General features: G+C 44.8%; 1 protein-coding gene and 1 pseudogene across 1 annotated transcript; one reads left to right on the forward strand and one right to left on the reverse strand.

The window, feature by feature from the left end:
- Positions 1 to 421: 421 nt before the first annotated feature.
- LOC147987583 (uncharacterized) lies at positions 422 to 2,061 on the reverse strand (annotated as a pseudogene).
- Positions 2,062 to 2,921: 860 nt separating this feature from the next.
- Positions 2,922 to 17,527, forward strand: LOC125534484 (uncharacterized). Its single transcript, XM_048697695.2, has 4 exons — positions 2,922 to 3,178; positions 5,672 to 5,731; positions 14,997 to 17,092; positions 17,185 to 17,527. The coding sequence occupies exons 2-4, from the start codon at positions 5,680 to 5,682 to the stop codon at positions 17,245 to 17,247; spliced, it is 2,211 nt and encodes a 736-aa protein (XP_048553652.2). The 5' UTR covers positions 2,922 to 3,178; positions 5,672 to 5,679; the 3' UTR covers positions 17,248 to 17,527.
- Positions 17,528 to 22,923: the final 5,396 nt, after the last annotated feature.

The raw sequence follows: 22,923 nt of genomic DNA on the forward strand, positions 1-22,923 counted from the left end.
CATGAGTTACGTGTAGACGAATGTGAATAAACGTTGGATAACGGTGGACGTGTCGGATTTGTGATGCAAGGGAAAAGTCCATGAGTAATGTCTGTAATCATCTAGCACAACGAGATAGTATTGAAAACCCGAAAAGCTTACAACCGGCGAGGTCCATAAATCACAATGGATTAAATCAAAAGGAGGAAAAGTTCTACTGGTAGATGAAGGAAAGGGGAGGCGGGGTTGCTGTCCTAATTGACAAGCACTACAAGGAGTGTGTGGCTCTTTATTACATTCAATAAGAAAATTATGGGTGATGGCAGAGAAGCTTTGAGCGCCGGGATGCCCAAGTCGACGGTGCCACACGTCCGCGGAAGCAGCAAGAAAGGTTGTCGCCCGCGCCAGAGTGTTGCCAAGGAAGGGGTAGAGATCACCGGTGCTAGCGGAGATCATGAGAACCTTCCGGGTGCATAGGTCCTTCACAAGAAAACCACAAGGAAAAAATTTAACAGAGCAAGAGTTGTCAGTAGTGAACTTGCGAACGGAGATAAGGCTAGTAACAACAGTGGGGGAGACAAGAATATCGGTGAGACAAAAATCGTGAGGGGGGAGAGTGGTGAAACCGGTGGCCGTGACGGGAAGATGTTGCCCATTGCCGAGAAGAATAGAAGAAGGTACATGCTTTAAAGAAGAACGAGACGTGGTCAAGGTACCTTGGTTGCCGGTGACGTGCGAGGAGGCACCACTGTCCATATACCACTCGGGGGTAGGATTGGCGGGGAAGCCGGAGTTGCTGTAGGCGGCGTTCAACATGGCGAGGTGCTCCCACGAGGGTTGCTGGGGTGGGTAGTGCGGCGGTGGAGGCGTCGGCTGGTACATGGTGTAGGCATGAGCATGAGCGCCCAGACGGGGCCCAAGGACGCCGGCGACATTGGGAGGGACCCAACCAGAGCGCGGCGGTGGGAGGGCCATGCCATACGGGGCGAAATACCCGGTGAACGGCGAGAACATGGGCGCCGGTTGGCCGCGCCCAGAGGAGTCACCGCGCCCACGGCCGCGACCACGTCCGCGTCCGCGACCACGGTCACCGCGACCGCGATCAGAGGACGGCTGCTGGGGAGGAGGGGCCTGGGCGCGGGCGGAGGGCAGCCTTTCGAAGGAGGAGCTGCCCGGGCCGCGATCAGCAGAGCCACGTGGGACGGTGCCAGATCTGCTGGTGGAGCCGCGGTCTCCGCCGGAAAGAGCGAAGGCGGAGGCGCTCTCTTCGGCGGCGCGTTGCGCCTGGGACTCCTCAGCCAGGACCACCCGTGAGAGGACGGTGTCGAACGGGAGGCCCTGGTGGTCACCAAGGACAACTCAGATGGTGTCAAGCCGCTTGTCGAGGCCGTGGAGAAACTGGGTGGTGAGGTCGATTTCCGTGACGGCGTGGTTGATGTCCGCGAGGCCGTCGGTGAGGAGCTTCATGCGGCGCGCATACTTGGCCACGGGGAGGTCACCCTGCTTGAGATTACGATACTGCCGGTTGAGGATCATGAACCGGGCAGCTCGATTGGCGAGAAAGAAATCGCGGATCTTCTTCCAGAGGGCGTAGGTGGTGGTGGCGCCGACGACGTGGTCGACCATGGGATCCGCAAGAGTAGCGTAGATCCAAAGGGCGACATGGGCATCAAGCTCGTGGTAGGAGGCATTGGCATTGGGAGGGAGCGGGTGCTCGATGAGGAAGAGAATGCCATAGCGAACCAGGACCATGAGGAAGAAGGACTTCCATTTGTGATAGTTGTGGTCCGCGGGATTGAGGAGGAACTTGATGTGGTTGGTTATGTGGTCTTGGAAGATGGGGTGGCGGGGAGCAGGGGGTGGCGGCGCCGGTGGAGCCGAGGTGAAGATGGGGGCGAATTGTGATGCAGAGGAGCCGGTGGTGCCGTGGAAGAGGGAGGGGCTGGTGCCGAAGACGAAGGGCGGCGAGGTCGCCATGGAGGAAGCCGAGGCGCTGGGGGCGGCAGGCGCCGTGGAGGAGAGAGAGGGCGGCGAGGTGCCGGAGGTGAGGACGGCGGAGGAGGGGGAGTCGTCCGCGGCCATAGACCTGGATATCTGATACCAAGTTGGAAACTATCTTCCTTGATTGATTGATTGATTACCGGTGTTACAAATTACAACATATATACAAAGAGAGACTGCCCAACGTTCCTACAATGGTGGCACGCAGGCCAGACGTGGCTAGACTCAGTCTTACATTAGTTAGAGAGTACATGCGGAAATACATATGCTAGTCCACTCCACTCCTCGTCCGACAGCGGGACAACCATAGACGACGCCAAAGACTACAAACGCCACTCCATAGACCCCAAGGGAAAGCGACCGGCGAGGAAGTAGTGAAGTCCGGCGCGCCCTCCTCTACATTTTATTCTATCGTAGGATGAGCTTTTGTGAATATGTTATGCTATGTCCGGTTAAACTTGCCATGTCCAATCGTTTGTGAACCTCATATGCTATGTCCGGTGGTAAATTCAACTTTATATGTCCAATCTATGATCTATTTCAAATTATCTACGTGCTTTTGATCACGTTGCATGGGGTTGCATTGCATGATTTTGGGTGTTTAGATATGAGGGGAACGGCTGTAGATGTGGCCAAATGGGGGGTGACCAGGCGCTATCCGTGGACCCGTCCGTGGATATATGTGAGATCAAAGTTAAGACATTCTGGTTGTAGATATATCACGATACTGATGCGCAAATGCTAGGAGCCTAGGAATATCTGTCGAGGTCGGCCTCCACAAAACAACAACGACGTGCAGATGATGCTGGCAGAAAGTTGGCGTTCTCTCGTGATGCTGGCAGATGACCCTGGGCCCTCGCACATCGCGGAAAAAGGGGACCCATATTATAAGATGGAACCCACCGATAAAAGGCAGGAGAGCAAGCACTCTACTCGTCTTGGATTCAGTCCCCTACCAAATACCCAAACCAAGTTCCTCCAGTCCAGAGTCACCACCTTCTTAAATAACAGAAACCTAGAAACATTCAGAAGATGTCGACCTCCAAGCAAGATCAAGACGGAGAGAGAGGAGAGAAGCCATGAGGTATTAGGCGAACTGACCAAGGTCCAAGGGAGTGAAGCTAACAAGAGGAGCCCCTGCAAGCTGCAAATGACCACCATCGAGTAAATCTGCAGCAGCCAGCTCCTGGCCAGCAAGGTGAATCCACACTTCCATCTCTCTCAACCACAGGAAACGCACATGTATATTTTTATGCCATTTCTTAGCACTATTATCAACTGTAACTAAGAACGAATCAGTTGACCAATAGGAGCAGTGGCAAGAACAGTCAACATGAAAGATGGCAGTAGATAACACTGTTGGGTAATGGAAATATAATAGGGAAAGCACATGAGTTCGCACCAACCTGCAGTGGATACCGGAGCAGCGAACGGCCGTGTACTCTAGTTCCTATGCGCGATCCAGCAGCGTAGCTGCGACCACGGCCGGCTCAAAGAAGGAGGCGAAGGAGAGCTAGCAGACCAGCAATCCAAAAGTAAGAGCCCAAAATCAGAGCATTAGGGCTTTAATCGACGGAGAAATTAGGGGAATAGCATGCATCAAGCTCGAGCCTTGCTCGGCAGACGGCACTAGCTCTACTTTGGGAGGGCGGCCTGAACAGAGGGGGTTGAGGAAGAAACGAAGACTGTCGATGCGTGTGTTCTCTGTTCTAATAGAACAGCACGTGATAGCTAGCTCGGTTCAGGTAAGTAGATAAAAGACTCGTCCATATAACCCCCGGGGTTAAGTCCAAAACCAATTACTTAACCCCTAACCTTCACAATACCATTTAAACGCCCCCTAAACCTGATTAGGGCATGTACAACGATGTACGATCAGCTGTCTAGAATGGGTTATAGCTAGGATTTTAGATGACGTGGAGGAGAGAGAAAGAGCTCGTCGGTAGAGTTAACAACGATCTGTAGTGCTTGAAAATTGCTCACTACGGACGGCGGCGGCCTTTCTAACAATAATGTTAAACATACAAAGAATTATACGCAATTACACGTTGACTAAGATTTTTTTTCATCTACTAACCAATCATAAACTTGTCCCCCCCTGATTTTCAGAGGGGTGGGCCGCTTTCCCACCTATTGACCAATCAAATTAACCCTTTTTGTAAAAACTTATAACTCGTTTGTACGTGTAGCATTACTCGCCTTTCTAGTGTTGTATGTCTGCAAAAACGGCAACTGTCCCTTTTGTAGACAGTAATAGCGGTGGGGTCGGCCGGAGATGGATGAGATGCTTTGTAGACTAATTAACATATTTTCCTAATTTTAGGGTGTTACATATATTAAGAAAGGACGGTCTATTATATGAGGTGTTTTTCCCAATGTCTACTGGTGATGTAGAGGATTGCTACAGACAACACGCGTCTCAACTAATGTACATACCCTTAGACTAGTCACATTGAAAGTAATTTCAGCAGCAACATCGAGTCCAATTCAGCAAATTTGCTTGTGTGGCAATGAATTAATGAGTTTCAGTAACTTAGCTAGTTACTGTAACATCACATGTCCCAATGCAATATGAATCTATAACCTAATAAATGAACATACATGACACCACACTTATGTTAGTACCCATTATGAAAATAGTAACATGGTATAGGGATATGTGTATGTTACCAGTATATGTTACTCTTCATTGTGGCTAGTATTAGAGTGGAGGCTGTTTGCCTGCGTGGCATGGGAGGCTGCTAGGTTGGCTAGGTTGATGGCGCGAAAGGAACTGGCGCTGTAACTTTCTCTAGCTGTTGATTTCGTCTGGCGCCGGAGGGGACCTCCTCGCCTGTTCCCCATCCTGGCCGCTTCCTCCTGATACAGCACGTGCCCCGTCCACTGCATCCACCTCCACTCCTCGGGGCTCTACCAGATTTATTCGAACCATCTCATGGAGACCAAGGACAATGAGGTTGTCACCAGCATCGAAGAGGAGATGGGGTTGAAGGCAGCAATAGACACTGCCACACCGTTGAGGCCACTACCATCTGGCTGAAGAGCAGCGGATGCTCAAGGCGGTTGCCGGTGCTTGCGTCGTCGCGGTCGAGCGGGGGAGGATGCTGAAGGCAGTAATGAACGCTTCCGTCGTCCAGGCCGTTGCTTGGATGTTGTTCCCGTCGTTATGGATATATCTTTGGATTCCTCCAATAACGGTCACGAGCCATGTTATGCCATTCAATTAATTACATCATATTTAAATTATAATCTTAGTTTATCTCGCATTTGGACCATATCTATATTTAGTTAGATGTTGTATCATTGCAAGCATTTGAACCTTGTCTATGCTATGTTTATATTTGAATTTCAGTCTGGCAGTTTAGAAATGATGCATTTTAAATGTTGTTAAATTGTATGATGTCAAAACATAGTCAGTGTGAAATTGGAGATGAAACGTAGTCCATATATCCATACGAGAAACAGGGGAGGAAAATTGTAAAGGGTGCAGTTTCTAGAGAATCTGAAAAACGGCAGGGCTCCTAAAAGTTTAAAATTGTTTTAATGGGCCCTTTAAAACTGTATTTAGTAGAGTTGCTCTTTGTGCTCTCCTTTCCTTAATTTCAGTCCAATAGTGCTTATTCTGTAACTTCATTGATGGATATATCCATGTCAGTTGAGATGTTCTGTTCTACTCTTTTTGCTATTGTAGCCGCTCAAATGAGGAGGTTCGGTCCTGTTGAGAACGTGCTCCGTGCTACTATAAATCTCGGTATGATCAAAGTCTTGTTCAACCGTGATGCTTCTCTATATTTTGGTTTCCATTGTCAAGCATTTTCTTTCGTGCTTCTGAAAATGTGGCTACACACCAGCCTCTTTTATCAATTGATGCTCGCAACCTACACTCTCAAGTCAAATGTATGGTGATAAAAGCCAGGACGGGCAAAAATTGTTCATCGTGTATTTAAAAGATCAACTATTGAAAATGGTCATCGTGTTTTGAAAAAAGTTCGTCGCTCATTCAAAACTATTGTTCATCCTTCTTTAAAAAGTTCATCATTTTTCAGAGAAGGTTCATCTTTCATTTAAAACTGTTCAGTGAGTATTTCAAAAAATGTTCAGCGAAAAATTCAAAAATGTTCATTGTGTGTTTAAAAAATGTTCTTCATGTATTTAAAAAATATATTAATTGTGTATCATGGAATTTCCTTCTCCTCTTAGTTTTCCTTTTTTAAATTTTCTTTCATTTTTTTTCTTTTTCACATTGTGTTTAAAAATGTTTGCAGTGTCTAAAATTGTTGGCCACATATTTCACGTATTCTGAAAATGGACATCCTGTTTTATTAAAATTCAGTGTATTTAGAAAATGTTTAACATACATAAGAAATGTACATTGTGTTTTTAGAAAATGCTCGGTAAATATGCGGTTGCGCACGACCAATGTACATGCAGTTGCGTGCGGTCTGCAGGCGTGCGAGTGCAGTTGGGCCCGACCGACGGGCATGTAACTATAATTGTGTGCTATCGGTGTGCATGCAACTGTAGTTGCGCATCCGGACGTGCAACTCAGGTTGCCGTGACCGGCTGACATGCAAATGTATTGACATGGGAAAAGACAAAACTAAAAGCTGCAAAACATATAAAAACATAAAATCAATCAAACAGATACAAAATAAGCAAATAAAAACTAAAAGGACACGAGATGAGCATGGATCTCCATGTAAGGTCTGGTTGCTTCATCGACTGAGATTTAACTAGTCAAGTTTGATTGAAATTTAGCAAAAAAGGCATTGACTGAAATTAACCAAGTCTAAGTCAGTTGAGATTTAGCAAAACTGATAATTAGAATGTCCCTCGTTGCTTCATCTATTCAAACACAGAACACCCGGTTACTTATTTCTTGGCGTTTAGGCTAGCCCATGTGCCACCATGTCCTCCTCTGTGTTTGCTGGTAGCAGTTGTCACTTGTTATACACACAGCATGAGCTGGCCCTGCTGACTGGCCCCCGACCCTCGGTCCAACATAGTCGAGACCACATATCCACACAACATGATCCGAGTTAACAATCAAACAGTTGCATATTTTTGTGATAAAAGAGTAGTGATGTGAGCTCGAGTAACATATATGTACGGTACATAATTTAATCTCAATTACTTAAAAGAACTAAGATTTACTCGTCCATGTCATCTAGATTCTATACAAAGAGTTGCATTGAATGTAAGAACGTGTGAAAGCAATGAGGTTGATTATAGAACTTCCATTTTTTATAGAATCTGACTCTACATCTAGCAGTATCTACAGTTAGTAAACTTCGGCTGCGTGTGCTATTCATCTGGTAAAAAATATTAGAGGTCTCTTGAGAATGCATGTGAGATTAATATTTCGTTGTCACACTGACTATTATATTCGGCACTTCCGCTTCCGTACAACCCCGTAAACACATCAACGAAGGAGATCTGTTGACACCCCTTTAATAAAGGGCTATAAAATTAAAGACAGCCCCGAAAAACTGCGCCATGGGCCGGCCCATTAGTGAGTGTATCCTGTAGCTGGGTATCGAAAATCAAAAAACAACGCAGGCTACTAGAGTAACATATATGTACGGTACATAATTTAATCTCGATTACTTAAAAGAACTAAGATTTACTCGTCCATGTCATCTAGATTCTATACAAAGAGTTGCATTGAATGTAAGATCGTGTGAAAGCAATGAGGTTGATTATAGAACTTCCATTTTTTATAGAATCTGACTCTACATCTAGCAGTATCTACAGTTAGTAAACTTCGGCTGCGTGTGCTATTCATCTGGTAAAAAATATTAGAGGTCTCTTGAGAATGCATGTGAGATTAATATTTCGTTGTCACACTGACTATTATATTCGGCACTTCCGCTTCCGTACAACCCCGTAAACACATCAACGAAGGAGATCTGTTGACACCCCTTTAATAAAGGGCTATAAAATTAAAGACAGCCCCGAAAAACTGCGCCATGGGCCGGCCCATTAGTGAGTGTATCCTGTAGCTGGGTATCGAAAATCAAAAAACAACGCAGGCTACTAGAGTAACATATATGTACGGTACATAATTTAATCTCGATTACTTAAAAGAACTAAGATTTACTCGTCCATGTCATCTAGATTCTATACAAAGAGTTGCATTGAATGTAAGAACGTGTGAAAGCAATGAGGTTGATTATAGAACTTCCATTTTTTATAGAATCTGACTCTACATCTAGCAGTATCTACAGTTAGTAAACTTCGGCTGCGTGTGCTATTCATCTGCTAAAAAATATTAGAGGTCTCTTGAGAATGCATGTGAGATTAATATTTCATTGTCACACTGACTATTATATTCGGCACTTCCGCTTCCGTACAACCCCGTAAACACATCAACGAAGGAGATCTGTTGACACCCCTTTAATAAAGGGCTATAAAATTAAAGACAGCCCCGAAAAACTGCGCCATGGGCCGGCCCATTAGTGAGTGTATCCTGTAGCGAGGTATCGAAAATCAAAAAACAACGCAGGCTACTAGAGATCGAACCCATAAACTTGACCGCTGGTGAACACGACGCTAGCCACTGGGACAAACTAAACTTGGTGGCACGCATGCGGCGCCATATAACATCAAATAGAATTGATGTACTGTAAATTGGTTGTTTTTTCTCGGAGGAATTTTTCGGAAACCGGTCAAAACGGATTTTCCGTTACCCCCGAGAAAATACGCTACCGGAAAATTTTGTTTATAAAATATTTGAATTTGATCTGTCCAAATGATCATATAATATACCTATGCAAACTATTACTGTTCAGATGATTTGGTGTATTTGCTGTTTGTGCCAGTAAAGGCCACCAGGGTAAGGATCTAGCTCCTACTATTGCACATTAATTTTTAGTAGATTTTTTCCATCCGGTGGGCTATTCGCGTTTAAATAAAAGCAAACGGAAATGGGCGACCGCAAGGACTCGATCCCAGCAAGTCCATGGAAGATGTGTCGCGTACTGACAAACACAAACATTTTTTTTCAAATTTTCGAGCATTGAAACTACAAACCTTTTTTCAAATTACAAACATTTTCTGAATACATGTTTTTATTTTGTAGGGCATAAGCTATTTTTTGTTCTCTATTATTTGGTTCTTCTTCTCTTTTTCGTTAATTCATTTTTCTTCTTCTTGAACTTTATTCTTCTTTTTGGAACCTGTTCAAACATTTGAAATTTTGTTTAGAATACCAGATCCTTTTTTCAAAATATAGTTTACAATTATAAAATATGCTATGGAATTTCACAACATGTCCAGTTTTGAATTTTTAGTTCACAAATTTTGGAAATGCTTGCATTTAATTTAAAAAATGATGAATTTAAGTGAAATTACATGGTTTACAATTTTCATCAATTGTTGGGACTTTTTTACAATTTTGGAAAAAGTGTTCAAGTTTGTAATTTTTTCATATACAATTTGAAATTTCAAAATTTTCAACAAATTTCAATAAATGGTTGCGACATAAGAAAATCTTCATATTGATTGATAATGACAAAACTGTAACAGAAGCAATCAATTAGGAAAAACAACATGCTTAGGGAGGCCTTGTGTGGCACACTCTTTTCAAATGGTGTTTTTGGGGATTATGGATAAATGCGCCCAACTTCTTGAAGCGGACTACCAAAGACATATGAGTCATTCATGTCAGGTATTAATAAGTTCCAACACGTTTACATGCATGTTGCGACACTTATGGCCATTTATCAGCCCTTATCACCAAGAAAACTCCCGAAAATGCAAAACTTGTCAAAAATCCAAACAACTTGGCATGATGCATTGTTGGTCATAGAAGCTGGTGGAAAGCATTTGGACCATTTGACGGTCGTCGAAAAAACATGCTTTCAAATGAACCCGAAAACCCTTCATTTAATATCGTCTGTTTTTGGACATCTTAAAATGACCCAACTTTTTGCAAGAAGGTGGGATGCCCACGGTAGGCAAGCATGCAAGGTTGAACGACTTTCATCACTGCATGCAAGTTGCGACACATCCGGTCATTTATCGGTCTTTTCTAACTGAGAAAACTTCGAAAAATGCAAAAAATGTCGAAAACCAAATCAACTTGACATGATGCCTTGAATTGGTCATACAAGGACATGAAACAATTGGGTTCATTTCAAGGATGTCGAGAAACAAGCATGCTCTCACAAAGAATCTTCTAGGCCTACTCAACCACCCTCCGTTGAACATGGTCTTGTTTTGGACATTCTTCAAATGTTCCTAAATTTTGCCAGCAGGTGTTTACACCCGTGGTAGGCACCTATGCCATGTTTGAACGAATTCTGACACCGTTTGTAAGTTGTGTCACGTTCGGCCATTTATCCGTGAATTTTCATCAAGAAAACTCTATAAAATGCAAGAACTATAGAAAACTCAAACAACTTGCCATGGTGAGTTGAATTGGTCATATAATCTCGTGGAGAATATGTTTTTTTAATCATTTAATAAATATTTGAAGGAAAAAGAAATTTAAAATCAATTTAAAATAGTTAATTAAAGGTGCTATTTTGGTATTCCAAACAATATTGTTTTTTAAGATTCCAAAAATAATAATGAAGTTCCAAAAAAGTTTAACGAAGAAAAGAGAAGGAAAACAAAAAAAGTAGAAAATCAGAGAATAAGAGAATAAGAGAAGAAAAAAGAAAAAATTGTAGAAAGGCAGCAAAAAAATTCAGATTGCCGCTGTTTCGTATAAGGCGAGCAGCCGAGAGACGTGTTTGGGCTGGCCATTTCTGCAGATAGCGTCACACTATGAAAACTGTTTGGGCCGGCCATTTCTTCAGATTGTTTCTGAAAACTGTTCACACTATGAAAAAATGTCCTGTTTTCATACTTTCTCAAAACTAGTTCTTTTTGGGAATTTCAAAAACTGATCGCTCTTTTGAAAAAAAATCGAAATTTCGGAAATGTTCCTTTTAACAGGCTTTGTTCTCTAAATTCCAATTTTTTTGAATTTTTCAGAAAATGTTCAGGGTCTAAAAAATATGTCAAAAAAGGCACTTTTATTAAAAATAATGAGTTTTGAAAGTTTTTAGAGTGGTTCAAACAACTGTCGGATTTTCAGACATTACTTGCGTTGTTAAGATTTTTCACAATTTCCAAGAAAAGAGAAAGAGATCCAAAAACTGCCCAGATTCTGTATAGTAGGAGTAGTTTTTAACGGGCGCGCTCAGTTTTTGTCATCAAAGTTTCTCACGTGTACTGGTTCGCCACCATCCTTTCTGGGCTAGAGGTGCAGAGTTCGAATCATTGTGTGGTCGCTTTTTATTCCTCTACACACATTAGATGGAATTTCCTATTGGCCACTCATTGCGGCAAAATGCCACCGCTTCGCACAGGGAACGACGGAGCGACGCTGCTTGGGCAGGCCCACTTACGTAGATACGTTAGGAACTGCCCAATCCGGTTTTGTGAACCTTCTAGAAGGTTCCCTGAACCGGGTTTTCGTTTCTTTTATCAGTTTTCCGGTTTTTCACTTTTCTGTTTCTTTTTTTTCTGTTTCTTTTCCTTTTCCTTTCTTTTTCTTTTTTCTTTTTTTGTTTCTTTTTCAACACAAGTTCGCACTTCTACAAAATGTTTAGGATTTTCTGAAAAAGCAAAGAAATGTTCCTATTTTTTCAAAAAATGTTCTTATTTTCTAAAATTTGTTTCATAATTTCTAGAAATACATGAAAGTTTCAAAAAATGTTCGTGTTCTGCAAATTGTTTTCAAATTTTCAAAAATTATGATGTTTTCTGTTTTTTTCATAAATTCAATAAATGTTCGGAAATTTAAAAAATGTTCGTGTTTTTTAAACGGTTCAGAATATTAAAATATGTTCCTGTTTTCAAATGATGTTTGGCAATATCAAAAATTGTTCATGCTTCTGAAAAACTGTTCAACAATTCAAGAAATGTTACCAATACAGAAAACTATTCAGAATATTAAAAATTGTCTCACAAATCCAAATATTGTTCGTGTTTTCGAATAATGCTCTGAAATTTCAAAAAAAGATCATGCTTTAAAAAAATTATTTAACAATTCAAAACATGGACACATTTTCAAATTTTGTTCTCAAAATTCGATAATTGTTCGAGCTTTTAAAAAAATGTTCGGGAATTTCAAAATATCTTTGCGCTTTACAAACATTGTTCCCATTATTCAATTTTTTGTTCTCAAAAGTCAATAAATGTTTGCTATTTCAGTAAATGTTCAAGAATTCCAAAAATTGTTTTGTCGAAATATGTTCACGCTTTTATTTTATTTTTTGGAATTTGTCCGAGTTTTTCAAAATTTGGTCTTCTTTATTAAAGCTTTGTGCGTTGCTACAAAAAATAACAATTTCCGAGGAAAGTTCGAACAATATCATAAAAGCTGTCCGGGTTCTGCCTTGGTGTTAGTTTTTATACCGCCACGCTCCCATTTTTTCGCAAGCACTTGTTAGGTCAACTGGTTAGTCGCTCTGCGACCGTAGGAGGAGGTGCTGAGTTCGAATCCTAGTGACAAGACTCTGCGCGCATGTATCCTTTTTTTTTAAAAACATCAGTGCGCTCACTACAGCGCCCTCTATTTGGGCCGGCCAGTCGGGGGGGTCCGTGCGTGCGTCGCTTCGCTGTTTGACGCAAAATGCGTCGAGTAGGAGCTCCCACATTAGATCGCTGACGCGTACTCTTGTCATGCGGTCTCTACTACGGAAACCTTCATGGGCCGGCCCAGTCCTAGTGACAGAGAAGACTCTGCGCGCATGTGTCCTTTTTTTAAAATGTCATGCGGTCTCTACTACGGAAACCTTCATGGGCCGGCCCAGTCCTAGTGACAGAGAAGACTCTGCGCGCATGTGTCCTTTTTTTAAAATGTCATGCGGTCTCTACTACGGAAACCTTCATGGGCCGGCCCAGTCCTAGTGACAGAGAAGACTCTGCGCGCATGTGTCCTTTTTTTTAAAAACATCAGTGCGCTCACTACAGCGCCCTCTATTTGGGCCGGCCAGTCGGGGGGGTCCGTGCGTGCGTCGCTTCGCTGTTTGACGCAAAATGCGTCGAGTAGGAGCTCCCACATTAGATCGCTGACGCGTACTCTTGTCATGCGGTCTCTACTACGGAAACCTTCATGGGCCGGCCCAGTCCTAGTGACAGAGAAGACTCTGCGCGCATGTGTCCTTTTTTTAAAATGTCATGCGGTCTCTACTACGGAAACCTTCATGGGCCGGCCCAGTCCTAGTGACAGAGAAGACTCTGCGCGCATGTGTCCTTTTTTTTAAAAACATCAGTGCGCTCACTACAGCGCCCTCTATTTGGGCCGGCCAGTCGGGGGGGTCCGTGCGTGCGTCGCTTCGCTGTTTGACGCAAAATGCGTCGAGTAGGAGCTCCCACATTAGATCGCTGACGCGTACTCTTGTCATGCGGTCTCTACTACGGAAACCTTCATGGGCCGGCCCAGTCCTAGTGACAGAGAAGACTCTGCGCGCATGTGTCCTTTTTTTAAAATGTCATGCGGTCTCTACTACGGAAACCTTCATGGGCCGGCCCAGTCCTAGTGACAGAGAAGACTCTGCGCGCATGTGTCCTTTTTTTTAAAAACATCAGTGCGCTCACTACAGCGCCCTCTATTTGGGCCGGCCAGTCGGGGGGGTCCGTGCGTGCGTCGCTTCGCTGTTTGACGCAAAATGCGTCGAGTAGGAGCTCCCACATTAGATCGCTGACGCGTACTCTTGTCATGCGGTCTCTACTACGGAAACCTTCATGGGCCGGCCCAGTCCTAGTGACAGAGAAGACTCTGCGCGCATGTGTCCTTTTTTTAAAATGTCATGCGGTCTCTACTACGGAAACCTTCATGGGCCGGCCCAGTCCTAGTGACAGAGAAGACTCTGCGCGCATGTGTCCTTTTTTTTAAAAACATCAGTGCGCTCACTACAGCGCCCTCTATTTGGGCCGGCCAGTCGGGGGGGTCCGTGCGTGCGTCGCTTCGCTGTTTGACGCAAAATGCGTCGAGTAGGAGCTCCCACATTAGATCGCTGACGCGTACTCTTGTCATGCGGTCTCTACTACGGAAACCTTCATGGGCCGGCCCAGTCCTAGTGACAGAGAAGACTCTGCGCGCATGTGTCCTTTTTTTAAAATGTCATGCGGTCTCTACTACGGAAACCTTCATGGGCCGGCCCAGTCCTAGTGACAGAGAAGACTCTGCGCGCATGTGTCCTTTTTTTTAAAAACATCAGTGCGCTCACTACAGCGCCCTCTATTTGGGCCGGCCAGTCGGGGGGGTCCGTGCGTGCGTCGCTTCGCTGTTTGACGCAAAATGCGTCGAGTAGGAGCTCCCACATTAGATCGCTGACGCGTACTCTTGTCATGCGGTCTCTACTACGGAAACCTTCATGGGCCGGCCCAGTCCGGGGGTACGTAGAGCATCATACATACAAGGTAGGAATACCATGTGAAAAGTCTATACTGCCCTTTTATATGTTTTATTGGGACTTTAAATTCATGCAGGTGCCCAAGTCAAGACAGGAAACAGTACTATGGAACCAACGAAAACGCCAAGCTTGTGGACAAAATTTAGGAAATGTTTGAAGTGCTTGCAAAATTTCATCACAGAATCACATTCGTAGAAGTCCTGGCAAAATCAAATAAAATCAGAGCTCAAAAATGTTCGAACGTACCATTTTCAGAGCATTGTCTTTTTTTTGCGACGAATTCCAAAAATGTGATTTCATGATGAAACTTTGCAGACACACTAGAAATTCCTTAGTGTTTGCGATAAAATATTTCATAATGTTTTGAACTTTTCTACCATTTTTTGAACTTACAGTTCATCAAGGAGCATATGAGTATGCGAGCAGATACTTCGCGTGATCTGTAACTTATATTTAATGGAATTTTCTAGTAGGGACTCGCCTACTGTTCAGCTGTCAAAAAAAGAATGCATGCTATACGGACGTCTCTATTTTTTCTGTCACAGTGAATTTTCCTATTATATAGGCATGATATTGTGTTATAATTGGAGCATAATTGCACAGGAGCCAATACTACGGAATCAACGAAAGGACCAAGTTATTGGACAAGAATATGGAATGAACAGGACGTTCAGATAATGGTACTCATCAGCCTTGTACTGCAACTCTTCATGCTATTCGCCGGTAACACCCGGCGGTGGTTCAGAACCGGTTGGCTGAGGTTCTTGGTGTGGTTGGCTTATTTGGCGGCATTCCCTGTTGCCGCCTCTGCCATTGGCCTCTTCTCCCAGTACGAGGACAAGTACAAACTAAGAAGCCTCGAGTCATTTGAGCATCTTCAAACCCTGACGTTGCCCTTCCTCTGGCCACCTTTTCTCCTTCTTCACCTCGGAGGCCCGGACGGTATCACCGCATTCTCCATTGAGGACAACAATTTATGGACGAGGCAATTGATAAACCTCATGTTCCAACTTGGTCTAGCCCTGTATGTATTTTGGAAGTCGTTCGACTTACTTGACTCTCAGTTGATAATAGTAGCGGTGCCCCTATTTGTTGCTGGGATAATCAAGTACTGGGAGAGGATATGGGCGCTCAAGAAAGGAAGCCGAGACAGCCTTGATTGCCGCATGAAGAATGAAGATCCAAGTCCCCCAGCTCAAGCTCAATCTGGTGATGTCGTGGCATCTTGTGCTCTTAACTCGGCGCTTAGCGGCAGAGGACTGCTTGTTGGACGGACACTGTTACAGCTGGGAAGTAGGGCTGAGATTGAGGTGCTGAGTATTTTTCCAGCCACCGAGTCAACAAAAAGGAAGCTCAAGATCATACTGACGGAGCTCGGTATGATATACGATATGCTATACACCAAAACCATGGTACTGCATAGCCGCACCGGCATCATGCTCCGGTGCATCGCCCTGGTAGCCATGACGGTCGCACATGTGCTCTTTTTGACAAATCAACATATGAATGTCGAAAAAGGAAGAAACCTTGTCATCACCTATGACTTGTTCTTAATGTCCTACTGTATGGAAGCTCTTTCTATCTTGGTGGCGATAGACTCACCCTGGACAAGGGCACGCTTCAACCTGGGAACATTTTGTCTTACTCAACTCATATTATGTTGTTTTACTCAAGTCTTGTCAATGTCAAATACGTACATGGGTCAATTCAACCTTGCAGACTATTCCATGTCCAAGAAATCCACGTCAAAGTTCATCTCCGAGGTCTACGAAGCATTGGGTTTGGAGAAGCACTGGAGAAACTTTTGGCATATCAAGCACGTGGAGGACAAGGTGATTGTCCTCTATATCGTGGGATTGTTCGGCACTGAGCCAAATCATTCTGAGGGGAGATCCCGGCAGTTAAATCTTGGCCAGGAGCTGAAAGATTTGCTAAATCTACCCTTTGAGCATACTATTTTCCGTCTACATATATGGACTGAGTTGCATTTAAGCACATACTCATTGGGAGGGGGTGGCGTTGTTGGCGAGATGTCATTACTTGTGGCAGAATGCTGGAAGCTATCAAATTACCTCATGTACCTTATGTCAGTTTGCCCTTCAATGTTGCCGGTAAGCAGTGTTGCTCGAGATTTTGAGCCCCTCTTCTCGGAATGGGTCAGAGACAATCATAACAACTTGACAAAGGCAGAAGTGTTAGAGAAATATGCAAATACTGTACTGGTAGGCAGCTCTCCCTTCAGAGACACACCTGCTTCCGTGGAAACCCTCAAGGATTTGAAGGAGGTGTGGGCGAGGCTGCTCATCTATGCAGCCGGTAAGTGCCCCTTTGAGGAGCATGCGCGGCAACTCGGCAACGGAGGAGTGGAGCTTCTCACCGTGATTGGGTACCTCATGATGCATCAGCAGCTTGGCGATGTGGGAGAGAAGGTCGAGCTCTCACCGTCCGGTTTTCTTCCTGTACCACCACAACCAGCGTCCTTAACAGGTCATATGAGAGTCAGGCCAAGCGTCCACTTGCCAGTGCCAGCATCACTCCAGCTCCAGCCGCTCTACGCCTTTGAATTCGTCTACGATGATCACCGGTTGCCGACGTCCGTCAAGCCCCTCTCGTTGTCATTACTTGGGCCGGGGGAGCCCGACAACCCCGAGCCAAGTGCGGCAACCCAAGTTACCCCGGACCAGAGTACATCGCAACCGGTAACTATTTTACCATATACTGTACCACTTGTATAATGCTCATATATAAATTTCCTTGTGCATAATGCTGATACCCTGTCCCTGTGGTGCAGAGTACCTCTGGTGGAACAAATGTGGCACTGGAGATAGAGGAATTAGCTGGTGGGCACCAATAGACAGATGCCCAGTCGTGGATCTCTCTCTGCCTGGGGTCCAAGTCCAGCCATCATAGGAGGGACAAATCCCAATGGCTTCATCTTCATCCATATCTGAACCAGCTGTCTCTTCATCCTCTCCGGCAGTTTATTCCAACGGCGTGTATGCAACAAACGTTTCTGCTCGATTACTTTAATTGTTATATTTGCCTGTAATGCGCTGTTCGATGAACTTTGTGTTGTGTAAGCTGCGGCTGTGTCAGGCAGCTCAGCTAGCGTGGTTTGTATCTTCTTTTCTAAAACGAAGCGTGGTTGTATTTTATTGAGTCACATGACTATATATGCATTCGCTTGTTTGGACTCAAAAATATACGTACCTGGATAGTGCTTGCTTTCCTGATTCATACTGCCGTCGTGAACACGTAGCTTCGGAATTCGTTTACTGGAGAGATCACTGACACGACACCAAGACAGAGAACAAGAGAGAACAGATTGCTGATGTGTATGGTTTTTTTTTCTCTGTAAAAGATCCAACGGCAACGAAAAGAGCATCTAAATAATAGTGGAGCTGAACTTTGAAAAGCAATCCTTCCTTCAGCAACAAAGTAAAACAACGAAATGGGGAATTTCTTTCTGCCTACGTCCAGTCCGAGCTAGCTACCACGCTGACACTGGATGCCCGAACTAACGTGAAGCTGGCCCTGGGGGAGTGCAGGGACCTGACCAAGAACTATTGTGTCATGGACCCGGCTGTACCTGGCACTACCGTGACGAAGAAAACCTCAAGGCAGACTAAACTGAAGAAGTTTCAGAACAAGCGCAGACGAGATCAAAAAGGGAAAGGCGCGGAGCAACACGCTACACTGGCAACGATTGGGTCAAGAGTGCTGCATTGCTATATGTATGTCACCCTGGGTTTATTTACTGGGAAGTTACCTTTTGGTCACGGACGGTACGAACTGGACTGAATCTCCTTTACCCTGTTCTTCAGTCTGTTGTTCCTCTGTAGTTCATCCCTTGTTTCCCTCTTGTTCCTTTCTTGTCCTCAAGCCTGTAACTGAACACCATCAAACTCTAGTGCTTAAGTGAATTACTTGTGTGATATATGATCGTGGTTCAGACAAAAAATGTCACGGTTGTTTCTCAACACGCAAATTCGAGTCGCAGTGTCCTAGAGCCAGCTAGTAGATCGACAGGACCAGTCGCGACGGTTAGCTACCTGGTAATCTATTTGGTGACGAGGATATCTCTGAGGTGAATTCATCACTATGGACTAGTACGATGCTGAAGCTGTCGGGGCTGCAGCGAGGGTCTCGAGCTATATGGACGGGCACGAACGAGCGGGTGAATCATGCTTCTATGGCGGTACCTCCTTCGGCCTTTCGGAGTTTTGTGTCATTTTCTGGTTAGCATCACACTCCGTTGATCTGTTCACAGGATCGTCTGAAAAATAGAAGGCCATGTAAGTTCCCTCCCTGCTTCTTCCTGCCACCACGACCAACCACGTTTTAAACTGCACCTTAGACTGATTCCTCTATTTACAAATATGGAAGTTTAAAAAAAAGTTTGCCGTTTTACTAACCGTCCGGCAAACTTTTACTACCTTGCAAAAATAGAGTGACTGATGCAGTTTCAACTCCAACACGTGTAAGGCTGAATTTGTAGAACTATGTGCTGCTGAGTTTGGGAGTTGTACATAGCGTGCTGTAGTGTGATTCCACATATGCAGAGGGTTTCCTGACAAAAACTCAGCACCAAATCATTGGTGCAAGTTCGAATTGTTTTTCGGCGCGGGTTGCCCAAGCTGATCAACACGGGAGCGGCCGTGGCCAACTACCTGACAAAACTAAGATTATTATCATCGACCCAGCGCCAAGAGCAACTGCACCCAGTCAAAAACTAATGCTAGCTTCTTGTCATCTGACTCATACATCTAGATCGGAGTATAACTTTTGCGAGCTCGCGGTTCCCCATGTTAATGATACCCTTTTCCAGTTCATGGTTTTACCATGATCGCCAGACGAGCCAAACAATATCTAAGGTGATCCCATAGATTGTTGACTTGCAAACCGAAGAGAAACCAGGGATCATCAGCCTCTCCACCCACCATTAGCATAGCACGATGGAAGTGCTTTTCCGAATAGGGCGGAGCGGCCCTGGAGCACCTAGGAACCGGAAAGAGAAGCGGCAGCTCCAGGGCTTGAGAGATGAGCTTGACGCTTCCTTGGAGGAGGAGCTTCAACGGCGGCCAGAAGTAAGGATCATCAACAAGTATGCAGTCGTCATGGCGTACATCCGAATGGGCATGAAAGGCGTGGGTGCGATGGCTCTCTTGTGGGCCACCGTGGTCCTTCTTGGCGGCTTCGTCTCCGATCTGAGGAAGATAGATTTCTGGTATCTGACCATGATTGCATTCGTGCAGGCTGCCGGGTTAGTAATTATATTCAGCTCTCTCTTGTATGCAAAATTCCTGAGAAAGGTATAGGTAGTGTTAGTGTTATCAACGCATGCAATTTCCAAATGTGTTTACTACGATTTCTGAAACCAAACGTGACTAAGACTTTAACTAAGAACATCCCATCTGAAGACGCTCCTGTCATCATTAGGATTGACCAAAGCTAGCTTCTCAAGCATGAAATTCCAAGCAATTAACTTTTGCCGTTAGGCCGCTTTTCAAAAAGAGATGTAACCTTCATAGCTCTGCCCAAAATTGGATAATTTGTTCTTTTTGTTTGATGACATTCTAATTTTCCTGTTGACCTCGTGTCCTGCTCTACTTGGAACAAACTCAGGCTATCTGACACGATGGGAGAAGCTCGCTTGGAATTCTTTCTCTTATATCTAACATTACATCTTGGGGAGAAAAGAATCATGATCAACGTACCAAGTTGACTACGGTACAATGCCTGAAGAGAGAAATACATATAATCCGATCGAGAATAATAGATCTCACTTTGGTCGTGATGTTTGGACCTGTGGTGTACTTTGCGCAGCCTGGGCCAATTCTGTGTTGCTTGCTAGCGGGTTTTCGTGTACAAAAGCAAGACTATGGCATCACCGACGGAGATGCAAGTAAAGCAAATCTGAAGCCCGCGCTGACCTTATTCTATTGTGTATCTCTTGCTCAAAGCGCAATATGCTTATTGTGTACGATAGTTGAAGGGATTGCTGACAGAAGCTTCGTGGATATTCTTTGCCAACAACATGGTTTCAGCTCCGAAGTACTTGGTGCATACTTGCAGAAAACCAAGCAAATGTGCATAAACAACCCCGCATCCACAACGAGCTGGAATTTGATCACATATGGTGCTGACATGCTGGATTCCCAATTAGCGGAGGACTGTGCTGCTGGAGGAAGGGTACTAACCATGTTGATAGATCTTGATACACCGGTACAAATAGCATGGCTGCTAAATAGGTCACCAAGACAAAGAATTCAGAAGCTGATCAGAACCCTTGCTTGGAGAAGCCCGGCTGAGAAAAAGATGAGATGGCTTGCAGCGAGGATTGTGGAGCATCTCGCTAGTGATCTCAACCTTGCTCACTTTCCAGGAGCACTGGAATGCATATCCTCCCTCTTGGACACCTCCTGTCATAACAATGTTGATCAAGAAGCTCTCCATTGGACATCTGAAGTTGACCGCAGCAAGTAGAGGAAATGGACAGAACTCCAAAACAGAAAAATAGCTGGTAACCAGCAGAAAGATAAAGATGGTAACCAGCAGAAAGATAAAGATGGCATCAGTAGCCATACAGTAATAGCCATCTTTCTAGAACAACTTCACATTCCCGGTCGTTTGATCACGGATAATGCTACAATTGCCTTCGAGTGTTTCTACAAAATTCAACATAGCAGACAACCAGCAAACACACACTGTGCTTTCAAGCTGGACTTGGCAAAAGCATACGACAGGGTCGATTGGGTTTTCTTGGAGGAAGCCCTTTTGAAACTCGGTTTTGACCGTATATGGGTAGGTTGGGTGATGTGCTGTGTGAAGTCTGTGAGATACTCCGTCAAGTACAATGGAGAACTATTGGATCCATTCACCCCATCGAGAGGGCTCCGCCAGGGGGACCCTTTGAGCCCCTACCTTTTCCTCTTTGTAGCCGAAGGACTGTCATGTTTGCCGGACAAAGCAATTCGCGAGGGAAGGATCACTCCACTTAAAATAGCCAGAGGAAGCCCCGGTATCTCGAATTTGCTGTTTGCCGATGATAGTCTGCTCTTCTTCAAGGCTTGCAGTGAGGAGGCGGAGTGCATTCTGCAGATTCTGAGCACCTTCCAGAAGGGTTCGGGCCAACTGTTGAGTAACAATAAATGTTCAATTCTATTTAGTAATGTATGTCCGGAGGCAACCCAACATGTTGTTAAAAAGGCCCTTCAAATTTCTACTGCCACCTTCGAGAGTAAATACCTGGGTCTTCCGGACGTATGAAGAATTCTTCATTCCAACCGATCATGGAGAGATTCGTCAAGAGATGCTCGGATTGGTCTGAAAGGTTTATGTCCTTTGCTGCGAAAGAAGCTTTAGTAAAATCAGTTTTGCAAGCTCTCCCCACCTTTTGCATGGGCGTGTTTAAGATGTCACAGGGATTCTGCGACACATATGAGAAACTGATTCGGGAATTTTGGTGGGGAGAGGAAAACGGACACCGGAAAGTGCACTGGATGTCGTGGGATCGAATGGTCCAGCCGAAGAGAGGAGGCGGCATAGGCTTCAAAGATATGAATCATTTCAACCAGGGCTTGCTCGCCAAACAGGCTTGGAGATTGCTGCAAAGGCCGGGGAGCCTGCGTGCACGAGTCCTAAAGTCTAAGTACTACCCGCATGGTGAGTTGATTGACACTGTATTTGCCTCAGAAGCATCCCCGGTTTGGCGTGGGATCGAACATGGGCTGGAACTCTTAAAAGCGGGGCTTGTCTGGAGAATTGGAAACGGAGAGAAGGTTCAGATTCAAAGAGACAATTGGATTCCAAGGAAGGAGGGGCTTAAGCCTGCAAAATTCATCCGGCGTTATAGGCTGAGATGGGTTGACCAACTAATGTTGGCTGATGGCAGGGGATGGAACACAGACCTGATACATCAACTGTTTCAACGTTTTGATGCTGAGGCCATCTGTAACATCAAGCTTCCCAGGACGGATGCCCAAGATACTCTAGCTTGGCACTTTGAAAAATCAGGCTCCTTCACTGTCAGGAGTGCGTATAGATTGGCGGCCTCACTCCAAAACCAAGCGAGGTGCCCATCCTCAAGCTCCACAAATGATGCAGACGACCGCAGTATCTGGGATTCGATATGGAAGGCAAAAGTACCAGAGAAGGTCAAGTTTTTCAGTTGGAGAGTCGCCACTAACACTTTAGCTACAAAGAAGAACAAATGGAGACTCTCTCTGGAGGTGGATAGCACGTGCACCATTTGCGGCAATGGAGAGGAAGATGAATACCATGCAGTTGTGTCCTGCACAAAAAGTAGGGCACTAAGAGAAAAACTGAGAGACGACTGGGCCCTGCCAAGTGAGGTGCAGTTCAGGTACACCAGGTCAGATTGGCTTCAGAACCTTCTCAGTCTTTGTTGCATGGAGACAAGAGCAAAAATACTCCTCCTACTTTGGCGGTGCTGGTTCCTCCGGGATGACTGTGTGCATAATATAGGGAAGGAGCTCATTACCCGATCGGCGATCTTCCTGAAACATTA

This window comes from Triticum urartu, chromosome 2A (assembly GCF_056163025.1).
Source record: "Triticum urartu cultivar PI428250 chromosome 2A, HENAU_Tu73, whole genome shotgun sequence".
In the NCBI taxonomy this organism is placed as follows: Eukaryota; Viridiplantae; Streptophyta; class Magnoliopsida; order Poales; family Poaceae; genus Triticum; species Triticum urartu.